General features: G+C 47.1%; 2 protein-coding genes across 3 annotated transcripts in view; both read right to left on the bottom strand.

Moving 5' to 3' along the window:
* Nucleotides 1-10,003: 10,003 nt before the first annotated feature.
* LOC119391015 (potassium channel subfamily K member 17) overlaps nt 10,004-22,980 on the bottom strand; it is a 522,775-nt gene continuing 509,798 nt past the window's right edge. Inside the window, exon 4 of one of the 2 annotated variants that reach the window (XR_007415924.1) lies at nt 10,004-11,480. The gene's annotated coding sequence lies outside the window, so the exon portion shown is untranslated. The remainder of the gene's footprint in view (nt 11,481-22,980) is intronic. The other variant, XR_007415926.1, reaches the window with a different exon arrangement.
* On the bottom strand, nt 11,430-16,341 carry LOC119391966 (TWiK family of potassium channels protein 12). Its single transcript, XM_049415456.1, has 2 exons — nt 16,005-16,341; nt 11,430-12,990 (listed from the first exon to the last, which is right to left on the bottom strand). The coding sequence occupies exons 1-2, from the start codon at nt 16,339-16,341 to the stop codon at nt 12,575-12,577; spliced, it is 753 nt and encodes a 250-aa protein (XP_049271413.1). The 3' UTR covers nt 11,430-12,574.

Here is a 22,980-nt window from a genome sequence, read left to right as displayed (position 1 = left end):
TTATTAAAATGTCAAGGCTGCGATGGATACAGATATGTCGACGCAGCAGTATTACCTGTATATGTTGCTCCAGCGAGGTTCCTTACGTCAGGCTGTGGAGCATGAGACTATTTATTCAGACACGGGATATTTAGCTAGACTTGTGACGCTGCACAAGCCTTACACCTCCACCAACTCGCAACTGAAGTCTCGTAGCGAGAGCTGAGCCAGCGCCGATCGCGCTATTTACAAGCAGGCCGTCTACGCCGCGGGAGTTTACACGGCCGCATTACAAAAATGAAAAGCTCTACATTCCCGTGTTTGCAGTTTATAAAAGCTAACTTCCCTCCACTGCAGCCTACCTCACAGAGCTTCGGCAACACTGGAAATCGGGAGTTACGAAGCTTTCGCAAGTTATAAAATCCTTGTGCCGCGCGAACACCAGCTGATCTCTAGGACCTAACCAAACCTTAACGCCGAGTTTCTAACCACATTTTGTTCTTTTTCTACGAGTAACTTTGACAATTTAGTGTTACGTGGACAGTGCACAAGCGAAAGTGTGTCGCACTTTACATTGTGCAGCGTCGCAAAGGCACTCGGGTATCTCCAATCTTCGCGCTCGTGGCACCTTCACAACTCACAACGTGCGTTTCTTTGACTCCTTAGATGGACTACGTCTGCACCGCGTCAGCAACGATTTTCCTAGTGAAGACTGCACATGGGAGACTTGATTACCTGAAATGAAACCGCGTTTTGCTAATCAAGAGAAAATAAGCACGTGTTCACAAGCATAGCTCTGTCGCGCTTTCGAATTATTCAGAACGCGGAAAACGTATACCACGGTACAAATGACCAAAAACGTGTCAGGCTGAGGAAACACTAACGCCATTTGCGTCCATACTTCACAATAATTGCTTATTTCAATGCACATGTTTGAGGACATCCCACTGCCACTAATTTGTAGTAAACAAAGCAAGAATGCTACGATTGAAAGAGAAAGATAGAAAAACTTTTATTGCAAAAATACCTCAGAAAACAGAAAGCTACGAGCGCGTAGCGTGGCGGACTCATCGTCCCGAAGGGCGACAGCACGCCGGCCGTGCGCTGGCAAAACACAGTCACTGAAACGGTTCCCGATGGCTGCGATGGGCTGTATTACCTTTTGCCAAGTACCACGACTAGAAAACAACGCTTATGCGAGGAAATCACCTACGGACGACAGGCACAAACCTACTGCGCAAAAACGAGCGACGCCATTTGCATCTGAATATGTGCAAAACCGTTGGCCCATGTTACCAGACTGCCTGCATGTGCCCGCTGTTTCTGAAAATAAACGAAAAAAATTGGCCACTCAACCACATACCCAAGACTAAAGTTTGATTAAAGTAATCTACTAATTTAATTCGTGACAAATAAAATTAAAGCTAATGAAAATAAACGTTTAATTAGTTTCTTGTTATCATTGTTTGTCCCCCCCCTCACCTAGTAGCGCTTTAATCGTCACGCGGCTGTTGATGTTTGTCGCAATACGTTTCCGGCCACTTTTCGTTCCGACTTTCGCGACCTATTTAGATTGACCTTGCCTGATGATTGAAGCATGGCATATCGAGAATAGTGGTAGCGCATGCGTGAGCCAACCGTCGATTAACTTGCATAAAGATGAAATCAAATGCCTTAACAGTTATCTTCCACGTAGACAGCCACGCGTGCCGGATTGATAGGTTCGCCTGTTGCATGGGCATGCGCAGATAAGTTTTCGTGCCTTCTTTCTTTTCAGTCGTTGTGCGTCTCTTCAGTTGTTAGTCGGCGTTTGTGGTGTCCTGACTTCTTTCTTGTGTCTGTGCTTGCACGCCCTGTCTTTTTAGAATGAGCCCAGAGTAGAGTGCGCCTTTTGCCAGAAAGGACCACTCGCTCTTCAAGTCTAGTCATCGTCATTACGCCCATGCGACGAAGGACGGCACCGATGGAAGCACACAGATGTTAATTTTGTCGTAAAATATTGCTATACTGTACATTAGAATTGTTTTAGACTTCTTTTACGAGCTAATTCAAGCCCAAATTAAATGTTCCAATCTATAAGAGCCAAATAGAAATTTTATTCCTGAATGCCGACGATAATGGGCTATATAGATAACAGCCGCAATATAAATTTAAGGTATTTAGGGAACAGGAACACGATGGCAAAACCATTGTTGGAGCAGGCTCGACCAAAGTGTCACTAGCAAAAAGTGCGTTTTCTCAGTAACAATGAAAGTGCACCTGGCTCTTTTTGAAGAAAAAAAACGCCACGTTTTGTGCTACTTTGTCCGAGAATAAAACTCTTGCTAACGAATATTTATTTTCTGGGGGGGCCAAGCGGCTCTTACTTTTTGGATAATCCTCGTACATAATCACGTATCAGTTGTGGGGTTCGCCCATCTCGGTGCCACGGAAATGATGTTCCGCTGGTTTAAACTCCAAAATAAACGTTTAATAACATTACCTTAGAATACCGAAAACATGCTGCACGAAACAACTGGTCGTGGCCGCAAGCACTGGACTCTAGCCTTCGCCCCCGCAGGGCATACCCTTCCCGCGCGCACAGCGATCTGTTGCCGACGACGTGCGCACAGCGGTGTGCCGCTTCTGAAGCCTGCGAGTGGCCCACGCGCATCGCCACTGCGCAGCACGTGGCGCTAGGATAGCGGCCTGGCGAAGGAGGTGGTTGCCACATACCACCCACTCCCCCCTCCACCCCTGTGAAGAAAGGGTTCGTCGCAGGCGTTCAAGGGTATTGCGCTTCAGGTAGGACTCGGCGGCCGTGTCCTTCGATGGCAGTGCCGACGATACCTTCGCGTAAAAATCTGGTCATCGGGTGCAATGAGCCGGCAGTTGTTTTGCAGTGCCTCCTGGTTTGCCTCGTACAGGTGCATCATAGCCAGCCTGAGAACCATTCTGGCTACATTGCGAATGGTGACGGCTGTCATTGCTGAACTGCCACGACGAGTTGCAGTCCTCCACCGTCGTAGGAGTCCCATCCAGACTACTAGGAACGCCGCGGTCGCTCTGACCTCGAGGTGACACTAGAGCGCCTCACCCGGTCGTACTTGCGGCTGTCCTGAATGGGTTTCCGGTACCGGATCTGTAGGCGCTCTTCTTCCTGACGCTGCCGAGCCAACCGGGCTTCGATCTCACGCTTTCGGGTAGCCGTGTCAACGGGACGGGCTCCGCCCAAAATAGACGAGGAGCCTTTAGGTGCAAGCTCGGGAGCCTTGAAAATGGCAGCGGCCTCCTTGTTTGCTTCTACGGTCACCAAGCGAGGCTGAGCAGCAGGCTCTTTGCGTTCCCGCGGCGCAAAATCTTGATCCCTGTCGTCCCGGTGACCTTGGCCCTCCGCTAACCACATTCCGGCTTGCTCCGGAAAACAACACCCCCGAATATGACAGGGGTGGGTGCGTGTTTTCCCTCGTCACCCCGCAGCCGTCATAGGGACTACGAAAACGTCCGCGGCGTCCTCGATCTCGTCATCCCCGGGGGCTTCGCCGCCGTCCCCGTAGGAGTCGGACTCGCCATGGATCATTTTCCTTTCGTCTCACTCTGCCTCCTTTTCTTCCGCTTCATCGAAAATCTCGAGCGCGAGCTCATCGCTTGCCTGCGGCGTTGTGCCCAGTTGCCCAAACGGCGGCACCAGTCATCGTTCACACTCGACGGTCGGGATCGCCACGCTCCTCGCTGCCAGAAAGGCTGCGGACTCGGCGTGTCGCGGAGACGAGGTCTGGACGCTCCATAGTCTCCAGGAGTCGCTGCAAGGCCGCGTCCATCCTTCTTGACAGAGACGACAATACCCGTTGGGCGCCATATGTGGGGTTCGGCCGTCTTGCTGCCACGGAAATAATGCTCCACTGGTTGAAACTTCAAAATGAACGTTTATTAACATAAACTTAGAATACGGAAAACACGCTGCACGATACAACTGGTCGCGGCCGCAAGTACTGGCTTCTAGCCTTCGCCCCGGCGGGGCACACCCTTCCAGCGCAGTGCGGTCCGTCGCCGAATCTCCGGGCAGTGCCACGGCTGCCGCTTTTGAAGCCTGCGAGTGGCCCGCGAATCGCCACTGCGGCGTGGCGCTAGGACAGCGGCCTGGCGCTGGCGTGGCTCCCACACAGTAGAGGTCACGTCATGAGAAGAAACAGATAAACCGATGGTCAGAACGTCGAGAATGAATTCGCAAAGCCTGCGAACTACAGGTGGCATGCTGTGCGATTCAAGATGGCCCCCGGATCAGGGTGAACCCATATGCTAGCATAGGGAAAGGTAGGACGTGCAGACCCACGCCATGGGATGAAGCTGGAATGAAATAGATATCAGACCAAAATACTGACCCAAATCACGGAAAGTGCTAAATCCTCGTCACCACATTATTTACCGCGGTGTGAGACGTTATATTTCAGCTACGTTACCGTACATCAACGATGCATTTCGGCATCTTGTCCAATCTACAGAAAACGTGTGAACTCAACGGCGCTCCAAGTGTACTTACCGCGCCTGCCTGAGAGATTTGCCGTAGTAATAGGGCGCTAGCTAGTAATGCCATCATTGCTGCACTAGACCACATGTTTAGCATGACGATGGTTTCTAAATATGTTGTGCCATCATAAGTACTTGCATGATTAGGAACTCAGAGTGCACAGATGACTTCTCTCGAATATTGCAGGTCAGATCAGCCACTTCAGCACATTAGCCTCGAACGAATTTGACAAGCATGCAGCATACAGCACTCCATGACATACACAATAAGCTGCGCTACAAGCATCGCCATTAAACTGTGCTTCCTATGCTAATCTCAACACCACTGACGCCAAATAGACTTGAAAATTAATTACAACCGACAGGCAATCAAAGCCTAAGAAAGTATACGGGACGTATTTGTAGCAACTCTGATATAAATGTGAGGAAAGTGAAGTGAAGTTCCTGCCGGCAGGGACCGAACCTGCTACCGTTGAATAACGCGTCCGATGCTCTGCCTATTCAGCTACTCCAGCAGTCGTCCTCCCGTAGTTTTTCGGATATATATGTGCATTTAAACCTGGGAGTGTTAGTCAGCGCTTTTTGTAGCCATGACGGCGAGTGTGCAACACTCTTCTTTTTCCTACTGGCGTCACGTAGCACGTGATCTTGTTACGAGCTGGCAACTGACTAATAATCCCTCACATACTATCTGATGGCTTGTCGTCTACTTCCTGACGGCATGAGGCTCCGTGTGTACAACGTTATTGACCCGCCACAGTGGTCGAGCGGCTACGCTGCTCGACCGCTGACCCGGAGGTCGCTGGATCGAATCCCGGCCGCCGCATTTCGATCGAGGCGAAATGCTAGGAATCCATGTAGCTAGGCTTACGTTAAAGAACACCGGATAGTCTATAAATTTCCGGAGCCCTCAACTACGGCGTCCATTTAATGATTTCATGGTTTTCTGACGCAAAACCCTAACAATGATTATTACAGTGTTATGGGTTTCATGCACTAGAAAACCACCGACGGATGCTACATACAAGCGAAACAGCGTGAGATTCAACGAAGAGGTTCAGGCTATATTATTTCACTAACCCACGTGGACACAGGAAAACCTCGCGGAGCTGAAATGTGTGGGCCATCATTGGCAGCGTTACTTGCCCAGGGTGCTTCCCCACGCACTTTCACAAAAGCTTGGCATCTTCTCTCTCCTCCCTTTACCACCTAACGCCGAGTAGCAGGTTAGAAAAAAGTGCGGCAAGTTGGGCAGGTTGGTAATGTGCTGTCTTTTGTTCCGTGTTTTTGCGCTACCCAGTCGAAGTAATCTTAGAAAAAAATTGATTCAGGCCAACCTCTCTGCTGTTCTGGTTCTCCGTGCTATTCCACGTTAGTTACTACAGCGTAAGCACTTTTGTGAAAACCAGCCATCGTTGTTTCATTGCGGTGTCTTGCCCCGAAGTTGTGGTGAATGTGTTGAACATGTTTACGACGCTCAAACGTAGAGTTACCCTGTGCCTTGTAAACCTACTCCTAGTTCTTTCTAGTGATATAGAACAAAACCCAGGTCCCTCTAACACTCACGTACTAGCACAAGTTCTTGCCGCGGTACAAAGGATAGAATCAGGCCAAGACGAAATAAGCAATGATTTACGCACGCTCATGAACTGACAGGCAACGGTCAACGTCGAGTTGAAACAGTTATCCTCCAGAATTCGCGCTGTTGAAATCGAAGCAGTAGAAATGAAAAAAACAGATTCAGACAGCATGCGGTTCAACTGCAGGTCTTTCGGGTGCTTTAAACGAACAAATTAGGCGAAGTGAACTGAGATGCGAGGACACTAAAAATCGACTGAGACGATCGAACCTGAACTTTTTTGGTGTCCCGGATGACCAGCGTCACCAGAAGAGAAAAAAAAAGCTATTGATCTGTGTTCCCAACAGCTCGGCATATCTCTACAACCAGCCGAAACCGAACGTGCCACAGATTTGGTCATTATCGCGCTGGTAAAAAACGGCCTATTATACTAAAATTTACGTCCTACAAAGACAAGCAGTATATTTTCGAACGGGGCAATATATTTAAAGGCACCCAGTTCTCTGTACGGGACGATTTTTCAGCGCCAATGCGGTTAGCCAGAAGAAAGCTCTTGGAATACGCCAAGTCCAAAAATGTACCCTACGAGCTTAACATTGAGAGACTGCGCATTGACAACGTTGTTTATTCTTACGATCCTACTTGTGACACAGTAAGAGAATCTTCTTGATAGCTAACAGCCAGATCAAGAGCACGTGTTCCCAATAACCCCATTCAGTCAGGTAACGAAAGTGCCTCAGTCAGGTAACGGTATATTTTACGAACATACGCAGTCTTTTGCCAAAACGCACCCAGCTTTGTACGCAACTAGATGACAATTCCTGCGACGTTCTTTTACTCGCAGAAACGTAGTTACATCCAGGTATCTGTGGTGACAACGTTCTTTCAGATTGCAGCCATTTTAATATATATAGCAAAGACAGGACTGGTAAATGAGGGGGCGGAGTTTTCATTCCCGTTGGTAAGCATGGCAGTTCTTTCTTAGTTGACAATCATAGCCCACTGATGATTTTATAGGTTGCAGTCACGTCGCTCTCATCCAACACTATTTTCGGCATCTGTTATCGCCCGCCCGATTCTCTCACAGAATTTACTCAAGAGCTACATGAGAATATAAGTGCTGATTAAAACAAATTTAAAATATCCACCTCATCTGGGGTGAATAGCATTAACTCCAATATTACAAAACTAACAGTAATCCCGTCCAGCGTAATTCTCGCTCACATTTTCCAGCACTCATTAACCGCAGGTAAAATTCCATACGATTGGAAAATTGGCAAACTGATTCAAGTTCACAAATTGGGAGATAAAAACAACGTATGTAACTATCCATCGATATCAATAACTAGCGTTCCCGGTAAATTACTTGAACACATAATTGTCTCAAACGTAACCAGTCATTTGAACTCTAGTAATTTCCTTTCTGAAAACCAGCATGGGTTTAGGAAAGTGCGATCATGCGAAACGCAACTTTTAGAGTTTACTAATGGCCTATTCGAAAACGCTGACGATAATTTTCAGACCGACTGCATATTTATAGACTTTTCAAAAGCATTCGATCGTGTCGCACACTGTCGCCTCATAGAAAAGCTTTCATCACTTAACATATATTCCATAACTGTCTCCTGGCTCCGAAACTTCCTGTCAGTTCGTAAACAATGCACAGTCATCGATGGTACTTCATCTGCCATTACCGACGTGTCATCCGGTGTTCCAAGGGGGAGCGTCCGTCTATTATTACTCATATTCATTAACGACGTGCAATCTGAGATAACATTGAACATCACATTATGCGCCAACGACTATTTGCTGTATAGAAATATTCATATACTTCACCAAGGTTGCTATTTGGGCCTGTTGGTTTGCCATTAGTGGGTATAACGTTGCGCATAAATGACACGGACACAATCGACGTTGAAACACACAGGGCGCAAAAGTGTGCTTCACCGTCTCTTCTTGTGCCCGTGTCATTTATGAGCAACGTTATAACCACTAAAATTAATACATTCAGTGACTGTAGTGCGCTTCCACATGACCTCGACCGTATAACGCATTGGTGTGATCAATGGCTTATGAGAATGAACACTAACAAATGCAAAACCATGACTTTTGGGCGGAAGGTCTCGATTTCCATGTGTACATATTCCTTTAAATATGACGCTCTCTTAGCTACAACTTGCTACAAGTATCTTCGTATTCATTTCGCACCTAACCTATCGTGGTCCACGCACATATCGATAAAATATCTGCAAAAGCATCGCAAAAATTAGGCTACCTAAAGCGCAATCTTCATAGCACACTGGGACTACTCGTAACCTCGCCTACCAATCTTTCATACGCCCTCAGCTCGAATATGCATGAGCCATCTGGTCTCCCCACCTGGATTAACTCATCAAATCTATTGAAGCTGTTCACAATCGCGCATCTCGCTTCATTGTGCATGACTACAATAGACTATCTAGTATAGCAAAAATTAAACATTCACTTTCACTTCCACACCTTCAGATGCGTAGGGGTATTGCTCTAATCTGCTTGCTACGCAAAACAATATACAGTAGCTGTCAAACCACGCTGCCTCTTTTAAAACCACATCTCTCTTCGAGCCGTCTCAAAAATAGTACGGGCATTGAACGTACGTCAGGCCAAACGCTAGCATATAACAACTTTGCCCTGCCTTATAGTATAAAAACATGTGGACTGGCTCCCTGACACCATTGTCAACATACGTGGGTCAATACCTTTTAGAAATGAACTAACTTTACAACTGTAATGCTACTAGTTTTCACTGTTTTTTATTTTCTACATTTGCATTTTATTTTTGTATAAAATATATTTCTGGGGTGTGTTTCTTTTTCGCATATATATCTTGCGATTGCCCTCACGTGTTTTGCGGTGCTTCTTTCCATGTCTTTCAATGTCTTCTTTTAATCCATTTTTATATCGTAATATTGAATTTGCTATGTCTTGTACCATTTCCTAGTGCTTGTTTATTACTGTCAATCGCACAATGTTCCAGACGTTGGAACCCGTGAGGTTTTTGTATAAAAGAAATAAAATCTGTCAAAATAAACTTCTCTCTCTCACAATCCTAGAAAGAATCAGATTTATATTGTCACAGAGGGTCACCTTTGTTCACTCACGCACGAAACATGCCAAGTAGTGTTTCTTTCATGCTAATATGTTAACAATCAGGCTAGCGTGGCCAATAAGGAAGTGGCTACCAGGTTGTCGTCTGCTAACCCTCCCTCAGGGGGTTCTAGTGACATCCGCTTCGTGTCGTGACAGTCTATGGGCATTGCGAATACCAAGAGATGGCAAGTGCGGCCGAAAAAGGCAACAGCGTTAGGGGGAGCGAGGAAACTAAGAGACGTGGAGCCATCTGACACAATAGGCTCGCGCAGGAACACCTTGGTTGGAGATCATGGAGGGGCGTTCGTCCTGAAGTGGGCATCAGATAGGCTGATGGTGTCGATGGCGATGAAGAAGGTTACACTCAACGGGCGGCACGAGGACCGCGAGGGGAATTCACGAGCCCTCTTCTCGTGTAAGATCTCCTCACGCGCATGAGGCATCAACGATAAATAAATGTTTAATAAATAAATAAATAAATAAATAACTAAATACATATTTTGACTTGGAAGAGGGAGGGTCGCTGTGTGTGATGGCTGCACTCAAAACTGCGAAGCAAATGGTCGTGGCTATTTTACCAAAAATTTTTAAGCGATTTAAATTACAGAATTGGTTGCGGAAAAGCCAACTGTAACTAGGCATCATATTTTCGCACATCTCCACTTTTCTTTAGTTGTTCTTACTGTGAACAATATCGCATCTACATCTATTTTATTTGTTTGCAAAAATATCCATAGCAAATACGTATGTATTTCGTCAACAATATAGGCAACGCTCAGCTATATGAATAAAAGCCATCATTAGAGGGCATCGTGTCACTGAACTACAATTCAATACCGGTTTCCTGATTTACAGAATAAAATTTCTTTACCTTTAGCATTCGCAGAGCATATCGTGTTAGAGAAAGAAAGGGACTTGAAAACATTTAAGTTCTTCAACTAAACACTTTATTTTGGAGTTTTGTCCTCGTATTTGTGGCACTTGGAACCATACAACTTGATAATATATACATCGGCATACGAGCACGTTCCTACTGACATAGAAAAGGAATGAAAAACTTTAAAACTTTCGGGCCACGCGATATAACACAAAGGTATTGGTAAGAACCTAATGCTCTGTAATGACCAGTATGTTTCACTTGAGAAGGCATGAGCGATAGTGCATTAGAGTCGCCGGCAGTATTCAGAAGCCTCATCAGTAGCCAAGAACGTGGCTTGTATCTTGAATATTATTTTATTCGATGTTTATCTCAGTATCCTTCAATGAAACACGCTATACTCTATTTAAGAAGTTAATTTTAAGTGGCAGTGGAGATGTTGAAGAAAATAGCAGCTTAAAATAGCGCCTGTGGACAATTTGATCCTTAGGAAAATCTCCCATAGACGCAGTATTTTACCTTAAATCTCAGTAGGTCTTAGCAAAAAGCCAATGACAAGTACTATACGGACGCTTTTGCACGAGAAACATTTTTTTTGGGTGGCGTATCCAACAAAACATGGTTGACGACGCAGACTTAAAGACACGAGCTTCAATAAGACGGGAACATGAGCCGGCGGGCAACCCAACATATTCACACGACTAAAGAAAGAAGAAATAAGTCAGATTTCTTGAACATGCACACTATCTTCTAGGAACCTAAGGATGCAACATGCTTTACGTTACAAGGACAAACTTTACAACGGAATTTGGCATTCACATTGCGCATTGCTTCTGCTGTACACACGGAAGGTAAATGCTCATGTCAGTGCCATGAGAACAACTCTTGGAAAGAAAACCGCGGCATCAGGAAATCATAGACGACAGTAAAGTTGGTGAAGGCGTGTACATATCGTAGTTCGGCACGTGTACCAGCAAATTTCTTTTTACAGTCACTCGAACAGCACAAAACAATAGAATCCACCAGGCAGCTCATCGTACACCGAGCGGAGTGGTCGTCGTTGTATCACAAAAGCGATGTCCGAGCTGGGTGTTCTCTTTCGCCGCACACCCTTGTGAACACGACCGATACGAACAAGCACTCTCGCACGGACATTTCTACGTTTGGCCAAGTACAGTCCAGGACGGCACGCTAGACACACAGGAGACGTCGTTTGGCGTACAGTGGTCACGAGTCATTCATGGGCGAAGTTCCTTTGTTGCTCGACAGAGAAGGCGAGCTCCCTACTCTCTTCGCATGCAGCCGTCAGCGTCACTGGAAAAGCGGCATTTGTAATGCAGCTGTGGCTAGGTACCAGCATTTATTTTCTTCCCGCGATTACCTGTATGAATCCTGAGTTGTGATCTTGAGCTCCGCGTGGAAGGCTAACCTTCGCCCACAGTTGTCAGCGCGCAAATTAAGTCTACGCGCAGGATCCTTAATTTGCGTACCATTTTCATGTAGCGCTGAAATTGTGACACACAGCCGTAACAGCAGGGACAATTTAGAACAGTCGCTCAGCTGTTTATATGAGAAAAAACAGAATTTATAATTATTATATTCCGAATGCGGAGCTGGAGAAAACGAACAATTATCAATTTTGCTACCAAGGCACACCTTTGAGAACAAGTGGGAGCTTTCGTGGCCCACGTGCCTGAAAAGCAGCCAAATAACGGGCATATTTCGATATGTGTCCTTCAAAGAGCATACGTGGCAGCGGATAGTTTGGGCCTCTGCATTGTCTGACACTGCGCGGTAATCTTGCAGGCGCAATTTATAGAGCCGCTTCGAAACGTCAATAATGCTGGGCCCTTAGCTGATGAAAGCTGGTACTCTTTAATCTGAGTCTGTGCCCCGAGCGCTTTGCTATCGACCATCTTTGCCATAAACAACATGAATGCTTAATGACCTTGGAAAACTGTGATTGTTTGCCTCAGGTTGGGTACACCAAGTTGTAAGAATAACTGGACGTATTAGTCGGCTTCGATATGGCTACTGATTTGACGAGGACTATGACAACGTCCGCGAAATACAAGCAGCGCCGTAGCTGCTTATCGCTCTTGCCTGCGCTATTTTCCGTACACAGGGCTTTCCGGGAGGAAACCCCTCAGCTGTGCCTTCAACATGACGAACTTTCGATGGCACGAATAGCAGTACGTGCCAAAAGGACGAAAATATACGCCACGCTTGGTCAGTAGGCGTACGGTACCCAGCGCCCACAGCTCTCTGTGCCATTGGTCGCTGCTTATTCACGTTCAGGCGCGCTAGTAGAGCGTTCTCAAATATTCATGTTAAAAAAAATCTATTTCAGGTTCACTCTTTTGCGGAGTCTTTTCGCCAAGGCTTCATTGCGATGATGCCGCAGACTGAACTGTCGCAATATACTTGCTTGCGCACTCGCTCTAAATGGTCTCCTGCACATTGGCGCTCAAAGCGGCCACGTTTGGCAGACAATATGGCACGCCTCAGGAGAAGTCTTCGTCGTCGTCGGTGTCCTTGATAATACCGATGCGTTTGCCACAGTTTCTCACTTTGTAAATAACTTCCTCCTGCATGAGGTTGAAGCACATGGCTATCAGCGCCATGCCAACCAGGAGGTAGAGGGAGCATATGACCAGCTTCTCCTGAGAGCCGCTGTCGGAGACGACGGTGTCGCCGGGCACCAGGTCTCCGAAGCCGATGGTGCTGAGGGTGACGAAGCAGAAGTAGGAGCCGTCGAGGAACTCCCAGCCCTCCCAAAGCGAGAAGATGACGGCGCCTCCGGAGATGTAGCCAATCATGATGACGAAGCACAGAGTGATGGGCACCGACACTCGTGGCTTGCTGGCGCCGTCCTCGTAGACCTCGTCGTCCCCCGTGGTCAGGTTCTCGATGCGCCAACCTGCGCAGAAGAGCACACTTCGTGAGCACATCTCGGACCGTAAAAGAAAACGTCATTAGGCAAGAATAATCAATTATGATTTATTCAATATTAGTAACCTATTAATAATATTATATTAGTATTATACATATATATATATATATATATACATATATATATATATATATATATATATATATATATATATATATATATATATATATATATATATATGTGTGTAGAAGGTCCTGGGTTCGGTAGAATTATAGATGCTGAAGTGAAGTGGACGAACGAACGAAAAACGATGCTTTATTGCTAACGTTGCGGCCGGGGACCGGCCTTCGTCAGGGCACACATCAAGCATGTGTGGAGAGCGAGAGCATGTGTGCCCTGACGAAGGCCGGTCCCCGGCCGCAACGTTGGCAATAAAGCATCGTTTTTCGTTCGTTCGTCCACTTCACTTCAGCATATATATATAATATATATATATAGAGAGAGAGAGAGAGAGAGAGAAAGAGCGAGAGTAGAGAGAGTCTATATTAGTCGAGTAATCTTGTAGTAGACTAAGTCTACTACAAGATTACTCGATTATTTTTGGCAGTAATATTGCTGCTCTCGACACCGCCGGTACTTTATTAGAAGGTGTGTGTTTTTGTCTGTCTCCTCTGTCTCCCTGTTTAGTGTTTTTTAATACGGAGCTTCCTTTTTCCTTTCATTTCCAAAGCCCGCCCTTAGGCATAGAAATACGCGGTGTCAAAGATACAATACTAATTCGCCGCATGTATGAAGCCTAAAATTGAGCGGTATAGAACGATCCGTGAATCCAGCGAGCAATGTCAGTTGGTCGGCCAGGCCTGTGACCTATTCCACAGATGTGGCGAAGACGTCTTAAATGCCTAGCGTATATGAAACGTGCGGCACCTACAGGTGGCGCAACAGTCCACTGCACCAATGCGCGGCCGGCGCCAGGAGTGGCCACTTGCGGCCACTTCATCTTCGACTGGCGTGCCACGAACCGTCGTCTCTCCGTCTGCTACGCCCGCGTTGCATGCAAGTGCGTTCGAACGAAGGCGACAAATTTGATTAAACAACTAGGCTTTCAGAAAGTAGGCAATGCAGAATTCTTTTATGACCTCAGAAGAATAGAAAGGACAAATTATACGGAATCATGTTTTCGGTGTGACAGAAAGCACGGACATGCGACGGAGTGTTTTGAAAGGGCAATTCGTGAGGCCGGCCAGCGTAAGCCTCGAAGCATAGGCCGTCACCATCGATGTTTGTATGCACCCTTTTTAAATGCGAATGCATTTCTTAGTCGGGCTATGTAAGGCATCCGGCGTTGTCCGCGCGCCGGCAGGTGTTATCTCTCCGCTCTCACTCCCTCTCCCATAGCAACAGCTGCGGGCGCGCGCGCTTATCCTCACCCCTAGCAACTGGAGCATGCGGTGCGAGAGAGTGTAGGAGAGCGTAGGTGCAGTGCTTCGCCGCTCCTTCTCTCGCCGTTCGCTCTCTCTCCTCCCTGCGCCCGACTCTCCCGTCCGCTCGCACCTCACTCTTCACCGTTCGCTGCCTGGGCGCCTCTCAAGAACATCCGGAAATGTGTGCTCGAGACGCCGCTGTGAAACGCCAACGGCGACCACAAGGCTGAGATTATGGCCGTCAGGTACAATGACAACACAAACAGACAGACAGACAGACAGACAGACAGACAGACAGAGAGAGAACTTTATTCATGTCCTGAGGAACTGCGTTGTAACGCCCCCTTTTAGGGAGAATCCGTAGCAGTCGCGGGCCGCTCCCACGTAGGGGCCGGAAGACCGTGGCCCTCCGCCCTCTCGCAGGCCCTCTGGACAGCCCGAAGTTGAACCAAGAGGTCGCCGGTTAAGGGCTTCCTCCCACTCCTCTCATTTGTTGAACTCTGCGTCACGTAACGCAAGGACATTGGCAGAGCATATGAGGTAATGAGCAATACGCCTCTCCGCAGTCCGGACAATGCGGTTCGATGTTGGGCGAGAAGTGCTGAAATGCCCCTCGAAGGGAAAGACCACGTTGGAGCATCTTGAAGGCCGATGATTGCGGTTCGAGTAAGTTTACGATGAGGAAGTAAAAGCCCTCCGAGATAGATGATAATGAGTCATGATCTCGTGGAAAGTGACAGCGAGTCTCTGTATCTTCCGGCGTCCCCGCCTGCGAATTCACCGGGACCGCCGCGGTGAGCGATACCTCGTGCACGGTCATGGGCAACTCATTGGCGTTGGGGACATTGGGATGTACGTTGGCCCCATTGTGGGCCGGGAACCATGTTATGGTGTGAAACCCGACAGCTCCCTCACAGCCGAGGATGGCCGCTGCCTCACGCAGATCGAGCCAGAAGGCGAAAGCCCTAGCTGCGGAACGCGAGTCTGTAAAGACATTTGGACGCGATGGGTCCTTCATTGCTATGGCGATGGCGATTTGCTCAGCCACCATTGCCGAAACCTTTCTAACTGAGGCAGAGCATAGGAGTGTGCCACTATGATCGACCGAGACCACTGCGAAGCGATCCGAACGCCCGTACTGGGCTGCATCGACAAAGGTCGCGAGATCCGGACTGTCTGCAACCGATTTTAATAGAGAACGAGCCCGAGCTATGCGGCGCCCTACATTGCATTGTGGGTGCACATTTCTTGGAAGTGGAGCTACCAGAAACGTGCCTCTGATCAAAGGTGTCACATTACGCTGGGTAGTCTCCGTGGGACCGCAGGCTATGGACTCCAGGATGCGCCTACCAACCCGCGAGGACGATAGTCGCACGACCTGAGCCATCTGCTGGGCCTCGATCACCTCCGAGAGGGAGTTATGTATGCCCAATTGTAGGAGCTTCAACGGTACTGGTGTGGATAGGCAGCCTAGAACTCGCTTTATGCTTTTGCGCATTAGTGTATCAATTTTTGCCTCTTCCCTTTTGGACCAGTGCAACGCCGAAGCGACATAATTAATGTGGCTCATGAGAAATGCATGATAGAGCCGAAGGAGATTGCTCTCGCTCAGCCCACCCCTGCTGTTCGAAACCCTGAGTATGAGCCTAAGCATGTTCTCCGTCTTGGAGGTGATGCGGGCTAGAGTCCGTGAGTTGCCCCCCTTGGACTCTAGCAGGAGTCCGAGGACACTGATGGAGTCCACCCTGGGTATTTTCTGCCCAGCCCGTGTGTGTAAAGCTATGGGAATCTGTTCTAAAGGAGTGAGGTTCCTCTGCCCTTGTCGGGTGGGTCTGTATAGTAATAACTCAGACTTGGCCGATGACAGGCTCAGGCCCGAACCGACTAGAAAGTTCTCTGTGATGTCTAGTGCCTCTTGAAGGGCCTGCTCTATTCCGGCGTCGGACCCTCCCATGCACCACACGGTGATATCGTCCGCGCACAGAGCATGGTTACACAAACAGGTGCTGATGAATGTGTAAATAAATGGTTACGGTACAAATCCTCGTCTCGTCATATTTACGCCATTAAAATTACTACGCCGTGTACTCTCGGCGCAAGAAAGGCATTCGCATTTCCTCACGATTCCCTTCGGGGAGGTGGGGCATTTTTTTTACTGTACCTGCTTATTGTTGAGTAAATGATGACATTTGTGTCTGGGCCTTGCGTTGGGAGCAAGCAAACCGTAAGATCACCGAACTGCACGTGTTGCATTTAGTAATGCATGGCAGTTCCGCGAAGTTTTCGGTGCTGTAGTTCAGCTTCGCTCGTAGACATTGCTCGGACTGCATGAGTCATTGAGTAACCTTGTCACGTGCTCGTTCTGCACGTGATATCCGCGCCACGCCGCAATAGAACGGCGACGCACACGCACAGGGATATCAAGGACAACGGCAGTACAAGGGGAATAAATTTTAAAATTCTCGCCGTCGGCGACGTATTTTGTCAGGCATGAGGGGCTTATTCCTAACTGTTCCTGCTTACGAACTGCGCCGCCAGACGAACTGCGGCATGGTGAAAAAAAACGGCATCAGCGTACGAAGGAAAATTGCTGGATCTGTCCGTGGCTTTCCGCCAACGAAATGTACTGCAGACTTGGTTCCGTCAGCAGTGTAAAAATATCAATTCACTTGCGTGGAGCGAAAATTCACAGCGATCTAGCTACATGTACAGTCGAGCGCGATATGAAGGTTGTCGCGCGAGTGTCAACCGACGTAGCGTCCCAGGAGCCTGGAGGCACGTTTTGTAACAGTGAAAATCAAGATTACACGTTCTTCTCGCCCTCGTTGGCTGTTCCATATTACAATAACTATCCCTATGACGAACTCTGCACCCTTTATCTCTGTTTTAGGCTTTCAATTTGTTTTGGTCATGTGTATTCTTCGGTGGCTCTTATCCCAGAGGACGATAACCAAATTTTTCGGAAAGATGTGGTAAAGCTGGTGCTTGGCATTGCTTCGTTTGAACGGCTTGCTGTGCTGAAGAAAATATATCGCGTTGTCGTAAAAAAAAGAAATGAAAATGTACCAGACGGCCGTGATCGCAGATCAAGGAACAGCAAAAAGAGAGAGTGAAGCTTGCATCATACCTCCCTTGCCTCAAAAGAGGATTCTGGGCCGTGGCGCCGTTGTAGCTCTTGGTCGACGCTCGCGCGATAACCTTCAAATCGCTCTCGACTGTACTTCGTAAACGTTCCCGCAGGATCACTTGCGTTACGCGGCGCACACTGATGCAGCGTTCCCGCGTGTTTCCAAGGCATGGTCACAGCGGAAAACTGAAAAACTCTGTTCCAGGAGCGTAGTTTTTATAGTTATTGGCACAGTTTACGACACAGCAATTTACACGCGACACTGCGAAGCACCGCTAACAACCTGACACGGCTCCGTCCATGGGTCGGCTGCTGCGCGGAGCACGCCAACAGCTTTCGTTCACTCCCGCACCGCGGCGCCACCATCTCAGTGCACGTGGCTAGGTGTAGCTTACTTGTGGACAGGCAGAAACTGCAGAGAAAAGAATCTGGAGATAGTGAAATGCATAAGCACCGATATTAAAGAATTTGGTCATGATGCCGAAATAATCCTTCTAGGGGACATGAACGCTCACATTCATGACCTTGACGGATATTCAGACACCAATGGCAAGTTATTGCTAGATCTCTGCGAGCAACGTAGTCTTGAGATAGTTAACGTGGGGCCTAAGTGTGAGGGGCAGATCACGTGGGAAGTCGGAAACCGGCAATCGAGCATTGATTATTGTCTCATGACAGAAGGAATATATGACAAACTTAGAGAGATTAGAATAGACGAGGAAGGCATTAACAGCTTGGGTAGTGATCATAAAGGCATAATATTACAAATGGGATATAAAACTGAAAATAAGAACATAGAATCAAAGTTTGGCAGCTTGTATCTAAATGACAAACAAATAACAAATATAGCCGCAAGAGTCGAGGAAAAAGTAGACGAACTACCAGGCAAAGACTGGAAGTATAGTGAGCTGCTACATGTAATCACAACAGTGGACAAAGAGCAGAAAACTATTTGTTGGAAAGGAAAGAGAAAGCCAAAAAGTTGGTGGAACAAAGAAATCCGGGAGGCGATCGAGAAGCGACGTGAGGCATCACGGGAGCACAAACAAGCAAAAAAGGAGAAGCGGCCACAGGACGAAGTCAACCAAATATGGGAAATATATTTAGAGCAAAAATCCATTGTGCAGAAATTAGTCGAGGCAAAAATTAAAGGTGAAAGTGAACGCTGGATGAAAGAGATTCGCGAAAAGAAGAAGGCCGCGCCTAGGATATTTTGGAGCCACCTAAAAGCGCTGGGTAGGAAGTCTGTCACAATGCAACAACATATGGTAGATGAAGGAGGAAATCAATTGGAAGGGTATGAAGCGCTAGGTTACATCCGAAAGATAACAGCTGATTCGTTTAAAAAGGTCGCCCCGGGGATTCCCCCAGTGAGTAGTAAAAGTACGCAAAGGAGTGCAACCGACGAAGATGTAGTACTAGAGAATTTCAATTGGAAGAAGGCCGAAGGAAAAATTCCTAAGCGCACTACTCCGGGCTTAGATGGGGTTCCCGTCAGCCTCATTAAACGAACTCGGACATAAAACTAAAGAAGCACTGCTGAAAGCCGTAGAAAAGTGCTTACAGGAGAGGGAAATACCAGACAGTTGGCGAAAAAGTAGAATGAACTTAATCTATAATGGCAAGGGAGAAAAGGATAACATTCGGTCGTATAGACCGCTAACCATTACATCGGTGCTATACAGATTGGCGATGCAGGCAGTAAAATTAAAAATAGAAGCGTGGGTAGAACAAAATGATATTTTGGGAGAACTTCAGAATGGATTCGAATTGACAGGCGGTTAGACGATAATCTGTTTGTTCTTACCCAGTGTATAGAAATATCGAAAATAGAAAACAGGCCCTTATACGTAGCTTATCTAGATATTACCGGGGCGTATGACAACGTTAATCAGGAAATTGTGTGGGATATACTGAAAGAAGTGGGCATAGGGGACGACTGTATACAGCTTTTGAGGGAAAAATACCGAGAAATACAGTTTGTATAGAATGGAAGGAATAAGTAGCAAGGACAGCGTTGAAATTAGCAAGGGGCTGAGACAGGGATGTCCTTTGTCCCCGCTGTTATTCATGCTGTACATGGTGAGGATGGAAAAAGCGCTAGAAGGTAGCAACATTGGATTTAATTTGTCACACAAGCAGGTCGGCACGATGGTTGAGCAGAAGCTTCCAGGTCTATTTTATGCTGATGATATTGTCTTATTTGCGGACAGTCAAGATGATATACAGCGACTGGCAGATATGCGGAAGGGAATGTGAGGCTCTAGGACTGGGATTTAGTGCAACAAAATGTGGATTGATGGTATTCAATGATCACGAAGACCATATGGTCTTTATACAGGGCCAAAAATACCGAGGGTAAGCGAGTACAAGTACCTCGGAGTATGGGTAAATGAGGGGGATAGATATATGGAGGTACAGAGAAAGCATCGGTAGCAAGGGAAAGAGGAATGCTGCAATTATGAAGCACAGAGCTTTATGGGGATACAATAGGTACGAGGTGCTTCGAGGGCTGTGGAAGGGTGTGATGGTCCCGGGGCTTACATTGGGAACTCAGTAGTGTGCATGAAGTCAGAGGTACAATCAGGAATGGATGTAAATCAAAGGACGGTGGGCCGCCTCGCGTTGGGGCGCTCACGGGAAGACGACAAATGAGGCTGTAAAGGTGATATGGGATGGACAGGCTTTGAAGTGAGGGAAGCTCAGAGCAAAATGAGATTCGAAGACGAGGCTGAGGAAAATGAAGAACAGTAGATGGGCAGAGAAGGTTTTCAGGTATTTGTATAGAAAAAGCGCTGACACGCAGTGGAGAAAAAGAACTAGGAGGCTCACCAGTAAATACACGGCTGGCAGTGCGGGCGATATGGCAACAAGGAGCATTAAGCGGAAGGTCAGAGAGGCGGAGAGGACTTACTGGATGGCAGCGATGGAAAAGAAGCCGGCTCTGAGTAACTGCCGAAAGGGAAAAAACGAAATAAGGAGGGAAAGGTTTTATGATAATTCAAGGGGAAGCGCTTTACTGTTTGAAGCAAGGTCGGGCTGCCTTAGAACGCGTAGTTATAAAGCGAGATTCAGTAACGAAGAGGAACAATGTACATGCTGCGGGGGCACTAAGGAAACGATTGGAACATGTACTGATTGAATGTGGCGATATTCATCCAGGTATACGTGTGGGCACGAGTCTACATGAAGCCTTGGGTTTTAGGGACAACAATGGAAGCTGCACACGTCCGCGATAGAAATAAGTAAGAGACGGTTAGAGTATTGGTGGCAGAAAAGTAGAGATAAAGAACAAAATAAAATAAGGGGAAAAATAAGGTCATTCTGCCTTAAGAGGCAGAGAGATGGACGTGAATTTATATTTTTTTGGTATAATAACACAGATTTAATCATGTAGATAAGGTATTAGGCCAACATGAAACAAGGAAGCTTTTTTTTTCTTCGAGCCTGGTGGCAGACATGTCACCGCCCCGTTTTTAAAGGGGACGCTCATAGCATCCATCCATCCATCCGCGTTTCCTACAACAGCTCACACACTTGTTGGAGATGTTGTACGCTAGGCTAGTTTTCAAGAGACCGCTGCGTGCGCATGGATGATGATGGAGTGCTATGAGCGTCCCCTTTATAACGGGGCGGTGAGAAGTGTACTACCAGGCTCGACAAAAAAAATCTTTTTTTTTCCTTTTTCCCTTCTTTTCCTAAATGTTGGACCAATGCCTCTACTTCAATTAAATCTACCTTACTACAGGAAAAAAATAAACGTAAATTCTAAGCCTAGTTGTCTGCCCTTTACGGCAGAATGTGCTTATTTTTCCAATATTTACTTTTGTCCTTTCTCTGTAATTTTCTGCCACCAATGCTCTAACCTTCTCTTACTTATTTGAATCGCAGACCAAAAGCTCTAGCGCCCCCAGGGAGCAGTGGTGCATGTTAAAGCATTAAAGTGGCACCCTCTATGGAGTGGCGGAAGAAACAAATGCGTTAGAAGGAAGCAGAAACGCCCGGTGAATAAAGAAATACTGAATAAAACAAGATACACCCGTATACGGACCACGGAAGTATAGACCTTATTTTCGTAGGCGCCGCCATATTGCCTAGTGGGCAGCGCCGTCTCTGGTCTGGCAACCCACTGGTGCGAAGCTCCGCGTTTGTATGGAAGGTATACGTGCGGCTGCAGTTGCAGTCGGTTTTTTTTCGTTCTGGCGCGCTGAATTTTGTATCAAGTGATGCAGTCTACGTAGGAAATGAATCTGTGAGACGTCCTGAGAAGGTCTGATCCGTTCAGGGTCAATGATGTTAATATATGATGGCGTAAACATGTCGCAAGCGGTCGATGTCGTATATTTTCGGCACTGTCTGTTGGAAAACCACGCAAATATTTCGTCTCGTTCTAGTAGTGCAAGCGAGTGCAGCCACTACTAGGAAATTCATCTTGATGGGAACTGATGCGCACAAAAGACAGGGACACAAGAAGAAACATACATGGACAGACGCATCAGTTCCCATCAAGATGAATCACCAACAAGCCCACGTCGAAACCCTCCTGGGGATACAATGCATTTTTTGGACTGTAATCATTTAGTCTGTTTTTTTCATTCATGGTGTCTTTATGCTGTCTCACCGACAACCGCTCGTACATGCGATCGTGCGTGAGCACGCAGTCTCGATTTTGTGGCGCGGACGGCATTTGTTTGTTGCTCGCACACAGTTGCCGATCATGTTTCTGAACTTTTAACCCTTTCAGCCCTGGATTTTTTATTTTAGTCGGGGAGTGTTTTTGTGCTTGTTTTCGTAGTAGTTATGGCCTCAGAAGACCACATACGAAAAATTGAGTCAGTGGTGCAAGTATTAATTGATTTACAGACATGACAGCAAATTAGGTCATCAGGGCTCAGCGGTTGTGAAATGAGAAAAATGGCATATTTTTTCCTGCTATGCACTAGAGTACACAAAATGTTAACCACGTCTCATTTTTCAGTGTGAAACTCATTGAAACAGCTTTGGTACGTCGACCCGAAAATTGCGCTTAGCCGCCTCTGCTGACCCGCCTCGGCGTCACCCTTGCCTTCGGTCAAGTTTATTCTTCTTTGTGGCTCCCAGCTCTGCAAGCATGTCACCATTTTGGTGTCAATCGCAGTGCGGATCATTGAAGAAGTATTTCCCCAAGAATGGGCAGTTTCGGTTTCATTTCCGAGGTGCTAGGGGAAATGCTGTGTGATGGTGTCAATTGACACAGCAAGGGCCGAAAGGGTTAAGTGACCGCTTATTACTCGCTCGTTCATTTCCCACCGGTGTGGACGAAGTTAGAGCTGTTTACATGGATATGCTGGTACATAAAAACGATGCTGATGCTGACATGCCAGCGCGCTTCTTTTACATCGAAAGCTCTTACGAGATCACAACAAGGGCCGTTTTTGGCGCCGTAGTTGTCCACCGCCACCGCCACCGCCGCCGCCCGTAACCACT

The sequence above is a fragment of the Rhipicephalus sanguineus genome, chromosome 4 (genome assembly GCF_013339695.2).
Source record: "Rhipicephalus sanguineus isolate Rsan-2018 chromosome 4, BIME_Rsan_1.4, whole genome shotgun sequence".
NCBI classification, from domain to species: domain Eukaryota; kingdom Metazoa; phylum Arthropoda; class Arachnida; order Ixodida; family Ixodidae; genus Rhipicephalus; species Rhipicephalus sanguineus.
The sequence above is the reverse complement of the archived record's forward strand: the minus strand, read 5'-3'. Positions and strand labels throughout refer to the sequence as shown.